Source organism: Lepidochelys olivacea (assembly GCF_965140295.1).
Source record: "Lepidochelys olivacea isolate rLepOli2 genome assembly, chromosome: 10".
Classification (NCBI taxonomy): Eukaryota; Metazoa; Chordata; order Testudines; family Cheloniidae; genus Lepidochelys; species Lepidochelys olivacea.
In genome coordinates, this window is record NC_140420.1 from 22342645 (window position 1) to 22366818 (window position 24174).

The 24174-nt window shown below is 38.6% G+C and overlaps 1 protein-coding gene across 6 annotated transcripts in view; it reads left to right on the plus strand.

The window, feature by feature from the left end:
• Positions 1 to 24174, plus strand: part of MRTFB (myocardin related transcription factor B) — a 202579-nt gene that overhangs the window by 134974 nt on the left and 43431 nt on the right. For 5 of the 6 annotated variants that reach the window (XM_084640399.1, XM_084640395.1, XM_084640394.1 and 2 more), the window contains 5 exons: positions 5565 to 5630; positions 9120 to 9175; positions 12563 to 12638; positions 15061 to 15222; positions 15817 to 16001. In XM_084640399.1, coding sequence (XP_084496525.1) covers positions 5565 to 5630; positions 9120 to 9175; positions 12563 to 12638; positions 15061 to 15222; positions 15817 to 16001 — 545 coding nt within the window. The remainder of the gene's footprint in view (positions 1 to 5564; positions 5631 to 9119; positions 9176 to 12562; positions 12639 to 15060; positions 15223 to 15816; positions 16002 to 24174) is intronic. The other variant, XM_084640397.1, reaches the window with a different exon arrangement.

Here is a 24174-nt window from a genome sequence, read left to right on the forward strand (position 1 = left end):
CAGGAGACATGCCTTCCTCTAAAAGACCAAGGAAGAGGGCACAGACGTCTCTGCAGAGAGCACCACAGAAACAATGGCGGTCTCCTGCCAGGTCGCTACCCCTGATCCCAACACGTGCTTAGGTGAGCACCTGTGACACTCCTTCGGCACCTTCGGCACTGCCAAGTCCCAAGCGAAGGAGATGGAGTCAAGACACAGATGGCAACATACCTCCTCCATGGCACCGAATTCACCCGTAAGGGACCCGGTACTGAGCATCTCCTCAGGCACCATGCCTCTCTCCCAGATTCAGCCTCATGGGGGGGACATGGAGCTCCCCACTACTCCACTCACGATTTCAGCTGGCGGGGTAGGTGCACTGGGGCTTAAGCTATGGCTGGTGGGGAGGGGCACTGGGGCTGAAACTGGGAGCAGAACTGCAGGGAGCCCTGGCGCTTCCTTCTTAGCTAAAGCCCCAAGCCCTGGGGACCACTGTGGGGCTGAAGCCAGAAACAGCCATGGTTCTGAAGCCCCAGCACTACCACTGGGTCTAAAGCCTTGAGCCCTGGTGCTCCCACAGGGCAGAAGCCCAGAACCCCAAAGGTCAGAAGCCCTGAGGCCCCCACCCAGAACCCTGACCACCCCCACCCTGCAGCCCCAACTCCCCCCAGCCTGTAGGAGTTGGGGCTAGCACCTAACACTAGTATTGTGGTGCAAGCTCTTTATAATGAAAGTTGAGCTTACAAATATAGCATTATGTACAAAAAATAACTTCATTCAAAAATAAAACAGTGTAAAACTTCGGAACCTACAAGTTCACTCGGTCCTACTTCAGCCAATCGCTCAGACAAACAAGTTTGGTTACAATGTGCAGGAGATAATGCTGGCCACCTCTCGTTTACAATGTCACCTGAAAGTGAGAACAGGCGTGTGCATGGCACTGTTGTAGCCGGCATCGCAAGATATTTACATGCCGGATGCGCTAAAGATTCATCTGTCCCTTCATGCTTCAACCACCATTCCAAAAGACATGCGTCCATGCTGATGACAGGTTCTGCTCGATAACAATCCAAAGCAGTGCAGACAGACGCATGTTCATTTTCATCATCTGAGTCAGGAGCCACCAACAGAAGGTTGATTATTTTTTTTTGGTGATTCGGGTTCTGTAATTTCTGCATCGGAGTGTTGCTCTTTTAAGACATCTGAAAGCATGCTCCACACCTTGTCCCTCTGATTTTGGAAGACACTTCAGATTCTTATACCTTGGGTTGAGCGCTGTATCGATCCTTAGCAATCTTACATTGGTACTTTCTTTGTGTTTAGTCAAATCTGCTGTGAAAGTATTCTTAAAACGAACATGTGCTGGGTCATCATCCAAGACTGCTATAACATGAAATGTATGGCAGAATGCAGGTAAAACACACAGCAGGAACATACCCTTCTCCCCCAAGGAGTTCAGTCACAAATTTAATTAACACATTATTTTTTGAAGAAGCATCATCAGCATGGAAGCATGTCCTCTGGAATGGTGACCGAAACATGAAGGGTCATATGAATGTTTAGCATATCTGGCATGTAAATACATTGCAACGCCGGCTACAAAAGTGCCATGCAAACACCCGTTCTCACTTTCAGGTGACACTGTAAATAAGAAGGAGTCGGCAGTATCAACCGTAAATGTAAACAAACTTCTTTGTCTTAGCAATTGGCTGAACAAGAGGTAGGACTGAGCAGACTTGCAGTCTCTAAAGTTTTACATTGTTTTGTTTCTGAGTGCAGTTATGTAACCCCAAAAAAAATCTACGTTTCACGATAAAGAGATTGTACTACAGTACTTGTATGAGGTGAATTGAAAAATACTATTTCTTTTGTTTATCATTTTTACAGTGCAAATATTTGTAATAAAAATAATATCAAGTGAGCACTGTACACTTTGTATTCTGTGTTGTAATAGAAATCAATATATTTGAAAATGTAGAAAAACATCCAAAATATTTAATACATTTCAGTGAGCATTCTATTGTTTAACAGTGTGATTAATCGCGATTAAATTTTGTAATCATGGTTAATTTTTTTGAGTTAATCGTGAGTTAACTACAATTAATCAACAGCCCTAGTTACAACTTAACTTCATGCTGCTCCAAGAAAGAAAGAAAAATCAAAATTAAACCATTCAAATTGAATTTTTTAGAAAAATATTTCCATGGTTACATTAGTTCCCTTACTAATTAACAACTACTGCAACACCACAATCTGTTCCATTACATATAGTGAGTGTTTTGAAGTTGCTATGGAAATGCTATTAACTCAATATTGATTTTTAATATATTTGCATCTCACATACATGATTTTCGTGACATTCTTTTTTGTTGCTACATTTGCTTTCTCTGGTCTCTGCCCTCCTTACTACTTATAGCAGGGGTTGGCAAACTAAAGCTCCCTGCCTGCCCTGGCCCCGTGCCGCTCCCAGAAGCGGTCAGCATCATGTCCCTGCAGCCCCTGGTGGCGGGGGGGCAGGCAGAGGGCTCCACGTGCTGCCCCTTGCCTGCGGGTACCAACCCCAAAACTCCCTTTGGCCGCGGTTCCCCGTTCCTGGCCAATGGGAGCTACGGGGGGTGGTACTTGCAGGCGAGGGCAGCAAGTGCAGCCCTTTGCCCCTCCCCACCCTCAGGGGCCGCAGGGATGTGGTGCCAGCTGCTTCCGGGAGCAGCACGGGGCCAGGGCATGCAGGGAGCCTGCCTTAGCCCCACTGTGCGCCACTGACACCCCGGAGTGGCTCAAGGTAAGCTGTGCCAGGCTGAACCCCACACCCTGAACCCCTTCTGCACCCTGCACCCCAACCCCATGCCCCAGTCCTACATTCATGACCCTGCATGCAATTTCCCCACCCAGATGTGGCCCTTGGGCCAAAAAGTTTGCCCACCCCTGACTCGTACAGTGTACAACAACACTGTAATCTTGAAAGAGGTACTCCAAACAAAACTGCTCTAGTAGTGTCATTACGGCTTACAAACGCAGAGCTACTTTTAATTCCTTCCCCTTTTAACAATATTATTATTAATATAATTACCTTTTACATAGAGCTTTTCCTCTGCAGAAAATGCAGTTTTACAAAGGTGGGTAAGCATTATCATCCTTATTTTACAGAAGGGAAAACGGAGGCATGAGGCAGCTAAGTGATTGGTTCAAGATCACACAGTGAGTTAATGCCAGAGCTGGGACTAGTACATAAGTCTCCTGTTCTTAACAATAACAACACCTTGCACTTCTCTATCACTTTCTATCTGAAGACCTCAGAGCTGCTCACAAATATTAACTAAGACCTTGTCTATGCTGGTATTTTTGTATTTGTGCAGCTACACTAATGCAACTGCCCCAGTGCAACCCTTGAGGTGGATGTGCCAGACCAATGTAAAAAATGACTTGCACATGTGCAGCTTAGCCCAATTTAAAATGATCTAACCTTCTCAATGCCTGTATGACATAGGAAGGTATTATCCTTTTTTTTCAGGTTTGTGTCTGAGTCTGGAATTGCATCCAGATATCTCCACTCTCAGTCTTATGTTTTGGCCAGAAGGCCATCTTCCTCCTCCCCTCCCCCTTCATAAAACAGGAAACAAGCTGATTCCCTTTTATACTCTGAAAACAATTAACGCTGTGCTCAGACTAATTTTGAAAAAATTACATTCATTTTGATGTTCTTTATAGTTTGTTTTGAATCCTAAAGAAGTACAATGGGAACAGTGTCTCCTAATCATACAGCCAGGAGTTATCAGAGGAAATCTTTAGAATGCAGTATAATTTGTTTTACATAGCCTACATCACACAAAGTATCAAGGCATGCTTTACTGTAAGAGAATGTGTTTATTATTTCTCTGTAGGTTAATTGTTTGGTTAAGCTGTGTTTATCCTCGTTTGCTAATATAATGAAAAATTTTAGACATTTAAAGAAAATAAAACCACTCTTACAGATGAACATTAAAATATTAGGGGGAGGGAAGTTAGATATTTTTAAAACAAATAATGTAAAATATTTTTGTAAAAGAGAGGCTGCAGTCATCTCTGTGAAGGAAAACTGAACACTTGAAAGTCAATGGGACCTGTGCTTCTAAATTCCTTGGAAATACAACATCAGTGTTGGTTCTGTCAAGGGCATGGGTGTTGCCACACGTTAGTCATGCAAGCAATCCCATAGAAGTCAGTGAGGCTGTGAGTAGTGTTATGGTTATCGGAATCAGGCTCTGTACTGGGTGCTGTTTTAATGGGCTTTTGACAAGATATCAGGTTCAGATACCTTGCATGGGGATACAGAGCTCTGATTTACCTATCTATTATAGGTCTACTCCAGGAAATCTTTCTGTTGCATGTAAAGTCAATAACAATAATTATTACTTATTACATTCATGCAAAGGGGTCCCAAACAGATCAGGGCCTTTTTGTGTAAGGCACAGTATAAACATATAGTGGTCTATTTGTCCATCCTTAAGACTCCCCATTTTGGATTTACAGAAAGTGGTGTACAATGTTTTAACAGTATCATAAGGAATAATATAAATATAAATATTTTGTGCATAAAATACTGCAGCCCTGAAGTCTTGGCATTGGTTCTTATTCCCAGTACTCTCTGCTGTTTTCCAAACTAAAGACCTATATAAGTTTAGACAGTGACACCAAAAGAAGCCAAATTAAAACTCCATTTCTATTTAAAATTATTTCAAATTAAACTTTGGGCTACCAAATCTTTTTGTTTTGTGTTTGTACAGCTCCTAGCACAATGGGATCCTTGTCCATGACCAGAGCGTCTATGTGCTGTAATAGTATAAATAATAAAAAATAAGTACCTGTTTGAATATTTCATGAAGATTTCTTTGGAGATTATTTAAATAAAATATAGAATAGTTACCTCTAAAGTTTGGGCAGGACTTCCTTCAAATTACTAAATGGCAGATTTATTCAGTATTTAAATTAGACCATTGAGACAGGGTAAATCTCTCATTAATCAAGCAAGCAATTAATCTCTTCTTCAGTTCTCTATTTTTAAAATGGGAGAAATTCCCCTTTGTAAAATACTGAGATATTCAAGTCAAAGATGTTATGTAAGTGCAAAATTTTATTATTATTATTTATTATTGAGGAAATCAATGTAATGTGATTTCTTTAATTTGAAATTCATATCCTTCTGTATTAGAATCTGAATTTGAATCTAGAATCTGTTGTACATAAATAATCTAAAAAATCTTATCATATTTGTGAAAAAAATCATAGAATATGAAAATTTGAATTCTTAACAGCATTAATATATCACTACAGAATACTGGTGTGCTTTGGATTCTAGACATGTCAGAAGGACATATAGTCACTATGTGTTTTTACTGAAGGTGTAACATTACCAAAGATTTTAAAAAGTAATCTACAGACCTATTATAAAATATCCTGTGTCTGTTACTGAATAGAAATATTTTGATTGTGTTCAAAGTTGAAATATTTGACTTCTTAATTAGAATTTATATTGTTCTTTTCTGCAGCTTTAAGTAGGCGATAGTATCATAGCATGTGAATTAATGATTGCTATTTTCTTTTGCCAGTACTTCAGCTTAGGCTGCAGCAAAGACGGACAAGAGAACAGCTGGTGGACCAGGGCATCATGCCACGTAAGACTAATTTTATTTACAGTAACTTGTATCATATTTCAAGACATATAAAATAATTGAAGATGAAAATTTCTAAGGAAAGCAGTCGTGATAACTTTGTCATTTGATTATGTTCATGTAATACCTACAGGAAAATTATAGCTAATTTAAATAAGAGGTATTTAAAATACAAGGTAAAGACAGTAAACTAAATTAATCTGCAGACAGAATAGCCACTGTGTTAGCGTCTCCCTAGAGTTGGAGACATTTGAAATAAGAGCAGACAAATGATAGAAAATACTGGGCCTAATTGTTCTTTACAACAGTTTAACCTGTGAGTAACTTCACTGCAAATGATTGAATTACACCAATGAAAGCAAATAGACAAATAAGGCTTACTGAATGACTTAGGAAGTCATTTCCATCTCTAATTCTATGATATAGTCTAAAACAAAGTTACTGTTTATTAATTTAGTTACAGTTTGAAAATGTAGATAATTTAGATGCTTTTTATTAATCAGGTACAGTTTGAAAACTAACTTAATTTAGTTATGTTAGTTGTATTTACAGTACTATGTATCTGAAATTACTATATTGTATTTTTAAAAATATATGGTTTCTTTGTAAATGATTTCAGTACTTTAAAGTAAACTAACTATATTTGGTCTTAAGGTCCATTTTCCCCCTTGACTTTGCTTATTTAGGGTTAGTGGCTGTTTCACAAGCACAAAGGTACCCTAAAGTCAGTTTAATCAATAGCAGAAGATCCCCATGCATAAGGGGTTTGAGTGGCATAGAGCTGCTGTTCCAACTCCAGCACCACCACCGCTCCATGCCCCATGAAAAAGGAGAGGGCTCTGGTTGTGGTGTTTTTATGCCCTGGCTATCCCTGACTGCCATAACATTCTTTAGGGACCATAAGCAGCTTGACCAAGGTAGAGCAGCCTATGGCTATTCTAACTTATGCTAGCCGGGTGGAAGGCAGTCCTAGGATCAGGGGAGTGCAAAGATAGATTAAAGCCACCTTTGATACCACCATCCCTAGTTGCATTGAATACTTTTTTCTCCCCCACCTCTGAGCATCTTTATCTTAGTCCATTTTTAGAATCAGTGGAAGTTGACAATGTCTAGTAAGAGAAAACTGGACTCCGTAGATTATGGACCCCATTAGAAAAATTATTCTTTATGCAATAAACAAATAAACCTATTTAAAATTACAAAAATACATTAGTTACAATTATTATAAATAATATTCAAGTCTTCACTGGTTGAAGTCACAATTCGTTGCATTCCTTGCATGGCTTCTTGAAATTAATCTCTTCTTGAAGTTTCCAGTTACCCAACACATCTGAGACTGCTTAACCATAGTATCCTCTTAACCTTTTCAGTACAGTAGTGGCTTATCAGTAAGGCTACATTTTAGTAAAGGATATTTTTAGTAAAGGTCACAGGCAGTAAACAAAAATTCATGTCCCTTGACCTGTCCATGACTTTTACTATATACCCCTGACTAAAACTTTGGGGGTGGGATACCACTGAGCGGGGGTGCAGGTGCTGGAGCGGCAGCACGGGTACTGGGGCGGGTTGCAGCTGCGGGGAGGGCACCATGGGTGCTGCGGCAGGGGCAGGTTTCCTACCCGGCTCCTGGGAAGCGGCAACCTCCAGCTCCTAGCTCCACGTGCTGCCTCCACTCGACCCCAAATCCCGGTTCTGACGCTCCCATTGGCTGGGAACCTTGTCCAATGGGAGCTGCAGAGGAGGTGCCTGCAGGTGGAGGCAGCACGTGGAGCTAGGAGCTTAGCCTGCAGAAGAGAAGAATGAGGGGGGATTTGATAGCTGCTTTCAACTACCTGAAAGGGGGTTCCAAAGAGGATGGCTCTAGACTGTTCTCAATGGTAGCAGATGACAGAACGAGGAGTAATGGTCTCAAGTTGCAGTGCGGGAGGTTTAGATTGGATATTAGGAAAAACTTTTTCACTAAGAGGGTGGTGAAACACTGGAATGCGTTACCTAGGGAGGTGGTAGAATCTCCTTCCTTAGAGGTTTTTAAGGTCAGGCTTGACAAAGCCCTGGCTGGGATTATTTAACTGGGAATTGGTCCTGCTTTGAGCAGGGGGTTGGACTAGATGACCTTCTGGGGTCCCTTCCAACCCTGATATTCTATGATTCTATGATTCTATGATTAGGAGCTGAGGGAAGGGAGTTCCTGTCACCCTTCTGGGGAGCTCCCCCCACCCGAGGTAAGCACCGCCCTGCACCCCAATCCCCAGCCCTGAGCCTCCCACACCCAAACTCCTGGTGCTAGGGAGTGAGGAGGTTGAGACTGCCCCAGCAGCAGCTGGTGCGGCTGGCCCAGGGGCTGCCTGAGCTGCTCAGGCGGCTCCCAGGCCAACTGCAGGGGCTACCCCAGAAGTCACGGAAAGTCATGGAATCCGTGACTTCTGTGACAAACACGGAGCCTCACTTCTCAGTGATCTTCATCTATACCTTATCTCTCAAGGACAGCTGGGCTTTCAGCTACCATGTTGCAGACTTCTTACACTGTGGAGTGGGCTCGGAGGGCACCTTTCTTTTTCTGTCTGGGAATCAACAGACCTCACTAGGAAAGTGAAGAGATCACACTTTAAAAATACAAATGTTTCCAGGATTTTTTCCCTTAAATGTTTATATTTTCTTGAAAATTACTTCAGAATGAAACACAGCATTATGGTGCTATCCTATTTTAACTGTACTTTACTTTGAATATTTTGTGTTTTTACAATGTTTAAAAATAGATTAGTGCAGACAGTTCTTAGTAAAAGACAAGTTCTATACCTGCCTGTTGAATGTTTTGTGCATTGATCTTTCCTGTATTTATTATTAGAGAAAATAAATCATAAGTGAAGGGTAATGTAGTGGGACAGATGTCCCACTACATTATTTCAGTATTTTGAATGGTGGCTGATAAAATTCTACCATAGAGCACTTTATTGGTAAATAGCTAGGGGACACCAGCATATGACATAGGTAACATAAAATATTAGAATTTATTAGGGTATCACAGTGTACCTTTAAAATGTTCTAATGTGCTCTGCCTATGCTTGAGAAGTGGAGTTTGTTTTGCCTTCATGATCGACAGCTTTGCTTAGCTACAAATCCCAATTTAGAATCTGTACCTCTGTTATATCAGTGAGTTACAGTAATTTTCTATGTGAGAAAAAGACTTAACCTGTACATATTTTAACAATGAGTTACAATCTCAGAGTGGAATGCCTCCCTGTACAGAGGGCCAGCACAAAGAATATGCAATACTTCAGTCCCACTTAAGCTGTCTGCACAGGGATGAATTTAACCTTCAGTAAATACAAGCAAATAATAAATAGAAAGAGTCAGGTGTTGGGCAAGTAAAATGGAGTCCCATACCGGATGTAGTGTTGAGTGCAAGATGCCTATCCTTAACTAATACACTGATTAGAGCATTTCATTTGGAAACCATTTCCTGTCAGTTTAACTCTTTCTTTCTTCTCACAGCTTTGAAAAGCCCAGCTGCATTCCATGAGCAGAGAAAGAGCTTGGAACGAGCCAGGGTAAGGGATGTAGTTTATACTTTCTTTAAAACTATCAACGTACTATTAATATCTGAAAAAAGAAAGCTAATTTATTACTTATGAAAAACAAAAATAGATCAGAAAAAAATGTGAGGTAGGCAGTTCTCAGACTGCATAGGACGTTTTATTATCATTGCAAATAGTCTATGGTAATATTCTGGAAGAATCCCTAAAATTGAAATGCAACATTTGTAGCAAATCTCTTGTGTTGCGTGGGAGTGTTCTTAATTCTCCACCGATACCAGACAGGTTGGGGGCTTAAATGTGACAGTACTCTATTGCAGGTCTTCCCCCAGTCCAAGAAGAGCACTGTTAAAATGACAATAGAGAAAGATGACATGTTTTGTACAAGGAAACAGGCCTTGCCTGTGCTGAAGTTTTTATGCACCAGTGCAGCTGTATCAGTGTAGGTACTCTAGTGGCTAAAACTGCATTGTGGATAAGCCTTAATCCAGGCAAGAGGGGAAAAAATGCCGCTGTCATATGATCCATCCTGACATCCGGTGCTCTAGGACTTCAGCAACAGTTGTAGTGCCTGCATGCTTTTTCTGTAGCTTGATCCAGCTTTGGATCATTGTAAAATTTACTGGCCTTTCCCCAGCACCAGTTCTTGCTCATTCTGCCTTCCCCACTGGTTGCCGTGGAGACACACCAAAGAACAAAGCTCAGTGGTGCATGAGTTGCTGCATACTACACAGAATCATAGCAGTTCCACTCCGTTTACATTCTTCCGCAGATGTGGAATGCAGAATATTGCCCTTAGATCTATTTCCAGTCTGCCTGTCCTCAGATTCAAGAAGTCACCACTGATCTGGATCACATTCAGAATTACCTTAAATTATGTAGAAAGGGATGGGGCCATTGATACAGCTACTGCCATGTACAGTACTGTTTCAGTCCACCTTCTGGTACTATTTTATGGAGGATAATGAACAAATTGATATCTTCTAATACATATCCTTTATAAGAGAAACACAGGTAGGACAAAAAGAAAAGGAGGACTTGTGGCACCTTAGAGACTAACCAATTTATTAGAGCATAAGCTTTCGTGAGCTACAGCTCACTTCCTCAGATGCATATCGTGGAAACTGCAGCAGGCTTTATATATACACAGAGAATATGAAACAATACCTATTCCCACCCCACTGTCCTGCTGGTAATAGCTTATCTAAAGTGATTTCCAGCACAAATCCAGGTTTTCTCACCCTCCACCCCCCCACACAAATTCACTCTCCTGCTGGTGATAGCCCATCCAAAGTGACAACTCTTTACACAATGTGCATGACAATCAAGCTGGGCTATTTCCTGCACAAATCCAGGTTCTCACATCCCCCCCACCCCCATACACACACAAACTCACTCTCCTGCTGGTAATAGCTCATCCAAACTGACCACTCTTCAAGTTAAAATCCAAGTTAAACCAGAACATCTGGGGGGGGGGGGGGGTAGGAAAAAACAAGAGGAAACAGGCTACCTTGCATAATGACTTAGCCACTCCAAGTCTCTATTTAAGCCTAAATTAATAGTATCCAATTTGCAAATGAATTCCAATTCAGCAGTTTCTCGCTGGAGTCTGGATTTGAAGTTTTTTTGTTTTAAGATAGCGACCTTCATGTCTGTGATCGCGTGACCAGAGAGATTGAAGTGTTCTCCGACTGGTTTATGAATGTTATAATTCTTGACATCTGATTTGTGTCCATTTATTCTTTTACGTAGAGACTGTCCAGTTTGACCAATGTACATGGCAGAGGGGCATTGCTGGCACATGATGGCATATATCACATTGGTGGATGTGCAGGTGAACGAGCCTCTGATAGTGTGGCTGATGTTATTAGGCCCTGTGATGGTGTCCCCTGAATAGATATGTGGGCACAGTTGGCAACGGGCTTTGTTGCAAGGATAAGTTCCTGGGTTAGTGGTTCTGTTGTGTGGTATGTGGTTGTTGGTGAGTATTTGCTTCAGGTTGCGGGGCTGTCTGTAGGCAAGGACTGGCCTGTCTCCCAAGATTTGTGAGAGTGTTGGGTCATCCTTTAGGATAGGTTGTAGATCCTTAATAATGCGTTGGAGGGGTTTTAGTTGGGGGCTGAAGGTGACGGCTAGTGGCGTTCTGTTATTTTCTTTGTTAGGCCTGTCCTGTAGTATATATATAATATATAAAGCCTGCTGCAGTTTCCACGATATGCATCTGAGGAAGTGAGCTGTAGCTCACGAAAGCTTATGCTCTAATAAATTGGTTAGTCTCTAAGGTGCCACAAGTCCTCCTTTTCTTTTTGCGAATACAGACTAACACGGCTGTTACTCTGAAACCTGTCATTGTACAGGTAGGACAGCTGACAATTTTTTTAAAATACAGTTTGAAAACTTTTAATAAAAATCTGGACTCTAGGACAAGGTTAGCTATGCCTGAATTATTCTGCACAATCCAATAAGAGTCAGTCATCGTGCCATAACTTCATAAAACTGTCCAACTTTAAACTGTGAAATCTAGTCATCTAGATCTTCAAACTTATTCCAAAGAGATGGGTTTCTTTTAAGAAAATTAATAAGGATGTTACTTTGCACAGCACATTTTAATAGCAAAGGTCTTAACTGTGCTATATGACATGGATCTGCATTATGGTACAGCGGATCTCTGGATTGCTCCTGGGTTGCTTACGCAGGGATTGTGACTCAGACACTTCAGTCCCTTGCACAGGATGTGTTAATGTGTGTAGAGAAGCCTCTCTATGTACCAACACAAGGGCCAGGAGCAATTTATTCATTAGTGCTGGCTGCTGCTTTGAAGTAGAGATGTCACTAACTTTCAAGTAAAGAAAAAAATTGAGTTTTAAAAGCAGTTCAAAGGCAATTTCTGTCTTGCTTACTGGAGTCATTTTATGTCTGTACTAGTGTGCTGCATTTCCCAAATTCCCATTCAATCACACCAATTAGATTTAGATTTCAATCTCCCTTTCTTGCTCTGTGTGTTTAGGTTGGAGGAAGAGGGGTAGTTAGGCAGAGAGTCTGTTTAAGGTGGGTCGTTTTATGGGATCCTTGTTATTTGTAAACTATTCAGGGGAGGGGAACTAAGTTTTATCCTATGCCCTGTAAATTGTTAGCTATACTTACTGTGCAATATAAATACTTCAGTAATCACAAACATAAAGCCACAACCTAAGCTTTAATGCAAAGTCTTGCCAAAAATTCTGAAGTTTTGATGGCTTTGTTCATAAGGAAACATTTTCAGTACAAAAAATAAATCTCTCCCACAACAGAAAACAGTGATGCTCGTAAAAGTTTGTGTGAATGAACAAATTGCTTTGTTCTGTAGTTATTAGCATTTGTGTGATGCTTTCTCCTCCCCCCCCCCTTTTTTTTTTTTTAAAGACTGAAAATTTTCTGAAGCACAAGATTCGCAGCAGACCAGATCGATCAGAATTGGTCAGAATGCATATTCTGGAAGGTAGGAACCCATATATCCTGTTTTTCAGGCTAAGGGTTTATTTTAGTTTTGCGCTATCTAACTGAATCAAGCTTAGTTATGAGGTACTTATTAAGGTGCAAGACTTCTTTTGCATGCCAATCTGTGGTTCAGGTAATTGGCACTCCATGGAGACTTGAACCAGTGGGGAGGAATCTTTATCCTTAATCCATAGGACAGCAGAGAAGACACTCCTGGCCACGGCTGTCTTCTCAGCTGTGAGGAGGATGTCTCTATAGCCACTGTTTCCCTTAAATAAAAATTATGTTGTATTATATAAAGTTAATTGCTGTATTATCTATCTCCTAAGGGTTGTACATACAGTATACATTGTTGCAGTCTTTCCAGGAAGCCCTGAAACAATCTTTTAAGGGATGTTTTCCGCAGTAGATTAACCATTAATGAGCTTGTCTCTCCACATTTTGTTGCCTTGCTGTTCAGGTAAATTTAATACTCAGAAATAATAAAATCAGTTTTTGAATGGGATAGCATTAGCATGTTTTAATATTGAAATCCCATTGTATGTACAAACAGCAGTATTAAAAACCAAAATGAATTAACAGTATTCCATTTGGTGAAATAGTCTGCTGTTTTTAGTTTTCAGAACATGAACTACACTCAGATCAGGATTCTTCATATTGACAGACCATCTGCATTTTGTCATTAAAATTAGCGCGCAACAAACGTCTAACAACCTTTAAAATTACATTTTAAAATTAAGCCTTTTATAGTTGAGTTTGGCAAGAGAGTCTCCAAAAAATTTGTTTTGAAGTTGAAAAACAACAGTTTAATGGATTGCATTCATATTTGTTCTGGGAAAACTGTCATTAGGGCTAAAGTCATATCAAGTTTCTGCACAGTATATTGGGAAACAGCCAAGACGTTACATTTTGAAAATTGGGGTTTATAATGGAAATACCAATTCACCCTTAACTGTAAGAGTGCTGCTATAATGTATACATTTTTACTAATATGATCTGCTTTTAGATTTATGAATCATATTAGTTCTGTGTGTCATACTTTTGGTTTCACACACATGATTACATATATGCTGATATTATTACGATAGAATAAGAAGTGCCTGCATTCTTTAAAATGTCCCTGATGGGTTTTTTCTTTCTACTTCAGCCTACTTAATGAGTCTAGCAGAATAAATTGGTAGTCTTACTTTGGTGACAAAGGCCATGATTTGGCAAAGTGTATAAGCAATTGCGTAATTTTAAACTGACTCAGGTGCTTAAAGTTAAATGTGTTTAAATTCTTTGCTGAATTGGGGCCAAAGTAATTGAAGATTGTTTTTCAGGTCAAATTTGACTCAAATTTTACCTTTGTAAAAATATGCTCATCGAATTCGTGAGGATTTTTTTTTTAATAATGAAAATCTTTTCAAATAAACGAAATATGTCACTGGAGTGTTTTAAGCAAATAAACATTACCCTCTAGAGTTTTCAATTCAAACATAAGCTGGAGAATTGCAAGTGAACTTGACAAGAAACTAGCTATCATCAAATGCAAATTGTGAAAGAAATGTCAAAAGTAACCAATACTATATCATAAAGTGTTAAGTTGTATAAGTTGTTTTAATTATTTCAGTAACATAGAAAAGGACTTTTTTGTAATAAAACATTTAAATCTGATAGTGCCTCTCTAATAGGTCACCACCATTTATATAGCTGCTTATACTAATAAACAGCATTTTGGTGTCCTGTCCGTCTGTTGTAGTGTACAGTAAATATTATACACCTTGTTTATGTTGTGTAGATTCTGTAGCTGCAAGTTGCATCCTAAATTGATGACAGGGCAGGGTCCTTGATCAGAGTGCCTAAGAAACTTGATTTGGGATCCCCAGGCACTACCATAATTTAATAATAAAATTTATAATTATTATTAAATACTATGTTGGTTGGTTGAGCCCGTATGAGCTTGATTTCTTTGGCTGGGTATAAGTTTTTGAATTTAAATTTTAAATTTCGTCTTGTGATGCTGAGGAAATTTATTGTAAGTGCACTAAAAAGGACAAATGACTTCCTAAAACCAGAAAGTTTTTCTGAGTTGGTCTTTTTTCAAATGTTTACCTTTTGTTAAAAATGTTACAAATACACATTGTTGTGATGGCTGCAAAAGTGCTATATTTAGCTAATTGTGGGAGGATATTATAAACAAGAGCTATCTAGAACATTTTCCTTTTCTAATACTAATTTTGAGAATCTGTAGATAAGTTAGTACTATATATGTATTTTTATAACAAAATGACACTCTCTAATAAAGGACTAAAATAACTCACCGATGTTTTAAAGTTTTCGACATGCATGGAGGTATGGCTATGAAGATCAAAAGCTATTTTGATGGTCTTAAAATGAGACAAAATAGTTAACAAAATCATTAAGAGTTTTATCTCTTTTAGAGACATTTGCAGAACCCTCACTGCAGGCAACTCAGATGAAACTGAAGAGAGCTCGGCTGGCAGATGATCTGAATGAGAAGATTGCTCAGAGGCCTGGCCCTATGGAACTGGTGGAAAAGAACATCCTTCCTGTCGACTCCAGTGTTAAAGAAGCAATTATAGGCAAGTAGAAGAGCTACAACTTGGATCTGTTATCAATAAGGCAATATGAGAAATTAGTAATTTGAACCTTAACTTTAAAGGTTAGTTGAAAAAAAACCCGTAAAGTTAATTAGCTATGTATTATGTCAACTTCTAAGATACTTATGCCCTACCAGCACTAAAGTGAGCAAAGTAATACTATTTTTATTCAAACTCAGTTTTAACTGTACAGTTGATCGGACTATAAAGCTATGTCAGTCTTACATGAGTGAATCTTTTAATTATTAAAAATAGTTAAAAATTAATTGACGCTACATAAATGACTCTTATTTAGTCACCTCCGATATTAAGGGACCATCCCACTAAATGCTCAAACATACTGAATACAGTTCTTCTCATCCTTTCTTAGAAGACCATCACCATCGAGCAACCAATTTTTGGACCCTTGAATATCATTTAAGATGGCTTTTATTGTGTTAAAAATAACATTTATATCCAAAAATATTTAAATACAAAACATAGTATGCTAGTTGATTTCCAACATTTCATGGCTCCTCTAGCTAGCTAAATATTGACTTCTGAAACTAAATAGTTTATTTATTGTAAACATCCTAGCAGTTGGACAAGAGAGTTATCCCCAAGCTTTGGATGATTACTCATTTGATGAAGACAGCAGTGACGCTTTATCTCCAGATCAGCCTGCTAGCCAGGAATCCCAGGGTTCAGCAGCGTCTCCTGGTGAGCCAAAAACAAGGGACTCGCCATCATCAGTCACACCGAACACTACTTCTACTACACAGGTACAGTTTATAAATGTCAGAATCAAATCACAAACCTATCTATTGTAGTACTGTATTGCAGTAAAGAGAGCACTGATAAAAAAGCACATTTACCATAACATGATATTTAACTTTCTGTGTGTTTTTGTCGCATTTCACTTCAATGGTGCTCATTCTAGGGTGACAGATTCAGACCAGAAGAATATAAGAGAGTGCTGGAAGGCAGGTATATCCACCTTCAGAATGAGCAGACCCGTGTTCCCTGGATAGCCAAACAAAGGTTACTCCAGGCCAATTAAGACACCTGATGCCAATTAACCAGTTAAGGCCGTTAGGCTAATGGAGACAGCTGAAACCAATCAAGGTCCCACTTATACTGTTTAAAAGCTCTCCTTCCACCTTTCACCTTCCAGTGCCCTCCAGGAGGCTGAGGTGAAAGGAGCTGGAGGAGAGGAAGCATTGCTGAATCCTGAGGTAAGGGTGAAGCTAGGAAAAGGGGACCACGGGGAAAGTGGCCCAGGGAATCAAAGCAGTTTCAGTGGTGAAGGGAAAACCACCAACAGGTGCTACCATTAGAATCCCTGGGCCGGAACCTGGAGTAGAGGGCGTGCCCGGGTTCTCCCCTCTTCCCACCCCCACTCTACAGAGATCCCCTGGAGAAGGGAAGCAGGACTCGGTCCAGGCAGGAGGCCGAACTGCGTCTACTGAGCTCTATGGAGCAATAGAGACTGTGTGGTATTCCCCCTTCCCATCTCCCACACTGGCCGGTGATGAAAGTAACTCAATAGGCTGTGACTCTTGTCGCTAGACTAAGAAAGGGAGGTCACACTGGGGCCATATCAAGTTTCTGAGGCCACTGAATCTTCCCAGAAGCGCAGGACCCACCAATACAGGCTCGGGACTTTGTCACACTAGGTACTGTTGACCAAAGTTGGAGGACATATTTGATCAAAGAGAGGTACTGAAGGCCCCGAACATAACACAGGAAAAGGAGGAAGCAAATAAAGAGCACTAATTGTGTTCTCACCTTTCTTTATTTCCCTCATTTTTTTTCATTAATATTAATAATTTTTAACTCTTCTTTTGTTTTATCTTTCCTACTGGCCACCATCTCTGTGTCTCTTTCTATGCTATATATGACCCTAGAAATACTTCCTCATCTTAAATATCAGATTTCATTCATCACACTGCCAAGCAACTCAACAAGCTTTTAAAAACTCTCAATATTATTTGTGTAGGCTACTTTTCATGTTGATAAAATAACCGGCTTTAACTTAAGCAAAAAGTCAAAAACTATTCTTTTTAAAGTATTGTGCTGGTTAAAATCCAGTTACCTCAAAAATGAACTTGTGACACTTCTTGGTTCCCCTCTGTATGAACATGGTAGAGAAATAGATGGAGTGAACATGACCTACCTGCCTGCCAGTGTGTTAAAGAAATCTTTGCTCGTATTCTGTAATGTGGCCTCCCACCATCATATGAGGATTGCATTTTACTTTTCCCTTTATTGCAAGTACCCTTCCTCTGCACCCTTAAAAACAATGTAACTTTGTATAGTTGTTCCCCCACTTTTCTTGTAGTATTTAGGACACTGAACAAACAGTAAAAATATCATGGTGGTAAAAAACATAAAATATTAAATCTAACCCTGCAGACTGCTGTTCAAAAATCTGAGAAAGGTGGGATTTGTAGACCTTGCACACCCTTCTCACCTTCATCAACCTGAAACCTCAATCCAGAATCCAAATATATGCATGGAACTTCCTCCACAGTCAACATGGATAAACATTCAGGAACTGCTTTAAAAATAATGGAGGTGGCAACATTCACTCAACATTCATTCTCATAAGAGAGAGAAAACAGATCAGTTCCTAAAGTATCCCATTCTTAGCTGTTACACTGTGCAAAAGTGTTCGGGTCACTTCTGAATTTAGGTATACTTCATAGCAGTGTATTGTGATAGCCTTGTCTGGTCAGTTTGAACAGGGGGAACATATCTGTATTCCTTTTATTTGCTAAATGAATACAGGGAACATTTGTACTATTTAATTATGCAAAGTGGTTAACAAAAGCAGGGAACAGGAAATTTCCCATGTAGCATAATCTAACTAACCATTTCTTTGCTATCCATATATTTCACATTTCCACTGTACTTCAGAGATGACATTGAATTAGATATTTGGGGGAGGAAAGATCATATCCACTTAAACTCAGACACAAAAATAGATAAACCTTCGAAAAAGACAAACTTTCATGCTGTTTCAAGCTCTCTGCATAGTCTAGAACTGATAATGAATTAAATCATCTCAGATTCATTGCTTGCTAGTGTCTAATTATTGGATTCTTTTTAATGGAATTTAGAAACACTTGTTTACCTAGCTTACTTTTCAAATGCTTGCAGTAAAAGGGTTCAAAAAATAACTTATGGTTCAAAAAAGAACTAGATAAATTCATGGAGGATAGGTCCATGGCTATTAGCCAGGATGGGCAAGGATGGTGTTCCTAGTCTCTGTTTGCCAGAAGCTGGGAATGGGCAACAGGGAATGGATCACTTGATGATTACCTGTTCTGTTCATTCCCTCTGGGGCACCTGGCATTGGTCACTGTTGGAAGACAGGATACTGGGCTAGATGGACCTTTGGTGTGACCCAGTATGGCTGTTCTTATGTCGTTGCATTGGAATGTGCAGAACCCAGTTTGCTGTTCCTAGGTTCCAAGAGTGAAATCCTGGCTCCCTTGAAGTCAATAGCAAAACTCCCATTCACTTCAAGGAAGCCAAGATTTCACCCCATGCTTTTTCCAGAATCTGTAGAACCTCTGCAGTCATCCCAGAAGAATGTTTTGTCTTTAATAGTAATGATTAACTGCAGTTGCTACTGGGTTTTTAGTACCTTTCTTCATTCCAGATAGTTAACTTGTATAAATCATCATAATTCTGCTGAAGTTAATCAGTTGGGTATCTGGCCCTGTGTCTCCAGAAAAGATCACAGAATTAATGAAGATGTTGGTTTTTATATTTATATAATTTTAAAACAGTGTAGATGTTTGGTATTAAGAAACAAAACAAACTTGCTGTTTCTCACCTAAGCTGGATTTTCTTGTGTTTTCTTGCATTATGTATCTAAATTAGATTTTCCAAAGAAGAGTGAAAGTAAGGAAACCTGAAACACTAAAAGGAACAAAACTGGCAGATGCAACATTTCCCTAATCTATAATAAGATAACTGAATGTATCGTATTTTTTTAAATAGATGAACAAAAAATCAAATGTAGATTTGACTCAGTAGCTTCAAAATAATACTATCCACTGCCATGGAGAGATCGGAGCTTAATTGTTAGTCTTTGTAGCTTATGTTCTTAGGTCAAAGAAGCAACATTGCTTCTCTCAGGTGCTTCATTGACTGGTCCAAAGTCTCATTCATAAGGATGGCAGTTTTGTGTCTCTGACAGTATAAATTATTAGATCTAAAAGGGAAACAGATCGCCTCTACTTCTGAAGAGGCAATTAAGATGGATCCAAATGGCAGTATTATCCATTAAGAAGCTCCCAAGAGCCTAAATAGTGTCATCTCATTACATTGGTGTAAATCAGTAATAAATCCATTGTAAATTATCAATTCCACTGTAAATATGAAATATGAGTATTGGGACCATAGTCTCTTATTTCAAACATTTTTAAAAAATCATATAGTAGCAGACGGATGGAGGCATAATGCTGTACTTGAATTTCTTTTCTCAAAAGCCTGTCTCAACCAATTTGTAAAATTTGTAGACTTAAAGTACGAAACACTGTTACCCCCCATTATTTTTTTTTTGGATTATTAGTTTAACAGTTTATACCATTTAGAATAAGGCTGTCAAGTGATTAAAAAAAAATCATGATTAATCATGCTGTTGTTAAAGAATACCATTTATTTAAATATTTTAGATCTTTTCTACATTTTAAAATATATTGATTTCAATTACAACACAGAATACGAAGTGTACTGTGCTCATTTTATATTTATTTTTTATTTAAAACAATTGCACTAAAAAACCAAACAAATAGTGGCTCTCAATTCATACAAATACAAGTACTGTAGTGCAATCTCTTTATCATGAAAGTTGAACTTACAATTATGTACAAAAAATAACTGCATTCAAAAATAAAACAATATAAAACTTTAGAACTTACAAGTCCACTCAGTCCTACTTCTTGTTCAGCCAATCACTCAGACAAACAAGTTTGGTTACAATTTGCAGGCGACAATGCTGCCCACCTCTGGTTTACAGTGTCGCCTCAAAGTGAGAACAGGTGTGTTCAGCTGGCACTGTTGTAGCTTCAACCACCATTCCAGAGGACATACGTCCATGCTGATGATGGGTTCCATTCGATAACGATCCAAAGCAGAGAGGACCGATGCAATATTCATTTTTATCATCTGAGTCAGATGCCATCAGCAGAAGGCTGATTTTCTTTTTTGGTGGTTCGGGTTCTGTAGTTTCTGTATTGGAGCGTTGCTCTTTTAAGACTTCTGAAAGGATGCTCCACGCCTCGTCCCTCTCAGATTTTGAATGGCACTTCAGATTCTTAAACCTTAGGTTGAGTGCTATAGCTATTTTAGAAATCTCACATTAGTACCCTCTTTGCGTTTTGTCAAATCTGCTGTGAAGTGTTCTTAAAAAGAACATGTGCTAGGTCATCATCCAAGACTGCTATAACATGAAATATATGGCAGAATGCAGGTAAAACAGAACAGGACACATACAATTCTCTCTTCCCCAAGGAGTTCAATCACAAATTTAATTAATGCATTATTTTTTTAATGAGCGCCATGAGCATGGAAGCATGTCCTCTGTAATGGTGGCCGAAGCACAAAGGGGCATATGAATGTTTAGCATATTTGGCACTTAAATACCTTGCAACACCAGCTACAAAAATGCCATGCGAACACCTGTTCTCACTTTCAGGTGACATTGTAAATAAGAAGCAGGCAGCAATATCTCCGGTAAATGTAACCAACCTTGTTTGTCTTAGCAATTGGCTGAACAAGAAGTAGGACTGACTGGAGGGTCTAAAATTTTACATTGTTTTGGTTTTGAGTGCAGTTATGTAACAAAAAAAAGCTACATTTGTAAGTTACACTTTTACGATAAAGGGATTGCACTACAGTACTTGTATAAGGTGAATTGAAAAATACTATTTATTTTCTTGATAATTTTTACAGTGCAAATATTTGTAATCAAAAATAATATAAAGTGAGTACTGTACACTTCGTATTCTGTGTTTTAATAGAATCCAATATATTTGAAAATGTAGAAAAACATCCAAAATATTTAATAAATTTCAATTGGTATTCTATTGTTTAACAGTGCAATTAATCGCAATTTTTTAATCTTATTTTTTTTAATCTTTTAATCTTTTAATTTTTTTAATTTTTAATCTTAATTTTTTTTAAGTTAATTGAGTGAGTTAACTGTGATTAATTGACAGCCCTAATTTAGAAGAAAATATATATATAATATAAAATAAATAAAATTTGGAATGGCATTTCAAGCGCTCATAAGATCTATCCACTGATTGGTGAAAACTAGAACAGTTTAAATACGCAAAATGGAATGTTGAGATGCTTGATTCCCTCTTTCACAGTTCCTCTGAACTGCAAAAATAGTTTGAGCTTTGCAAGAAAACAAAAAAAAAATCTTCACAATAACATAGTTGTGTGGTCTAGAAAGGACAGTGACACTGTCTGACCTTGAATATTTCTGCATCTTTAAACATCTTATAAAAATGCAGCTGGAAAACAACTTGCCAGAATATCAGTGGAACTAACATCACTTGCACTGGAAATTAAATTTAAGTCTGACCAATTCCTAAAACAGATGGCTATGTGTATAATATAGTCATCTGGGCATTGTTATCATGAGTGCCTCTCGCTGAATTCCCACAGCCAGTTTTGGTATCTCCAGCCTTTGAGTTACTCAGTAGACCATTATTTATGATGCCTACTTGTATTAGATGTTGTCAGACTATTGGTTTTCCTCTATTGTTAATTCTTTGTGCCATTTTGGTCCTTGATTTCTTTGAAATAGCCAGCATGGATGCTGATTAGTATAAGTATGGTGCTGGGCTTTTTTGATAGGGGGACACTTATCCACTTGGAACTGGAGACCACCAACTCATTTAAAGAAGGTTACCAGACTTCCACTAGACTTTTGGTCACTGTTGGTCAGTAATGAATTTGATCTTAAGTCCAGTTGCTTTCAAGGAAATAAGGTAGTCACTATTCCCTAAATAAAATTATCCGTCTTTTTCTCATTCCTCTTTACACTACCAACACCTTATTTTTTTCTTTTCCTATGTCTTGCACTTCTTAGCCAGATTTCCTCCTTATTACATATTACTGCGCTCATGAACACTTAAATGTTCAACCCAATATCTTGCAAGTGTTTTTTATTTGCATATAGATTTCTAATAACCCATTGATAGTGATGTTTGGGATCTTCTGGTGCTTATACTATACATTCTTAATTGTATACTCTAAAATAAACATGTGTAGCTTTTGCAATGCAACTAAGAATAGCTATTTTACAGTTTATGGAAAGATTTAAGGAGGTAACATTTTAATGGCCAGAGTAATGGGTATTAATGTAAACGTGTAATATCTCTTTTGGTTAATCATGGCTGTAATCTAGTGCTGGATTTTCAGAAGAACTTCATAGGGAGCTCAGGGTGTTTCATGAAGGTTCTATATACAAAGAACAAAATACATAACTGAGCACTTTGGAACATTTTCCCATTTGTTGTTTAAACTCACTTTATATCGGTACATTTATTTTTAAACTGAGCCAGTGGACTTCTAACATAGCCATGACTAGGGTGACCAGATGTCCTGATTTTATAGGGACAGTCCTGATTTTTGGGTCTTTTTCTATTGTAGGCTCCTATTACCCTTCCACCCCATCCTGATTTTTCACATTTGCTGTCTGGTCACCTTAGCCATGACTCCTGTAAAATTGCAGCTACTTTATACAAGGCATGGCAGAAACTGGAATTTTTCTGAACCTTTTTCCTGACCGCCACCATGATAAAATACAAAAAAGATTGCAAAATTCAAATTAAAGAAAAACATGTCTATCTAAGGCAGCTGATAGTGTACATCATTTAAAGTGCATTCCTTCCTGAGGGTGCAGATTGTGACATGAATTAGGTTCCATATGGAGAAAATGTAATGTGTGTTGGGGGAAATGAAAACAAACCACATGAAATCAGATCAGTAAGTGAAGAGTTAGGGTCCTTATGGATAGTTAAATAAAAATACTCGCATGGTAAGTGTTAGATACATGATAGCAACAACAACACAACAGAGCACTTACAGCTAATTTGAAAAGCACTTCAAATAGGGCTTTAAATCTTCTGGTTGCAGATTTTACACTGTGTTCCATACTCTTTTACATATACACCTAGAAGTACAAAACTGCTCCTCCACAGACTGAAACAGATGCTTATCTTCATGTTCCTCTTGAGATATAAGAATAAGAGCCCACATGTGGAACATGTGCCTGGGAATTTGCTCTTTCACTCTGTTAATTTCCTTGGACAAACCTGGCATTTTACTACAACAGAAAATATAAAGAATATTTTGAAAACAATGGCATATAGTCAGGACTCTTTGAAGACTTCCTCCTGTACATGTTTCCAGGCCTTAAAGAATTAAAACATTTATGATCCCTCAGCACAGATTGAGTGATGACCCAAAAGTCATCTTGCTTTCACCTAAGATGTTTGCATCTGGTAAGGATTAGGTGTTTTGACCTCATTACTTCAAACATGTCAAGTGATGATAACTGCTGCTTAATAGCCAATTTATTTTTAGACCAATTTCTGAACATTGAAGTACATTGCTCGATGAAGCAATGTGAAATTACTTTCCTAATACACTCAGACTAGCTGTTAACCTGATGCATGTTCACTTTCAGTTAATGGAGAAAGTGCAGAAATAACACATCTGTGATGGGAAATGGGAGATTTGTTCTTTTATTGTTGTCTTTACATATTTCCTTTAAGAAATAGAGAAGTGGCAACCAATCCACAATTAAAACCTGTTAAATTAGAAAACATGATAAGAAAATGAAGGACATTGTTTGCCCTTTCCTCCCCCTGCTTCCCCACCCCAAATAGAACTATTGTAAAAAGGAGGAGTCCACCAAGCTGC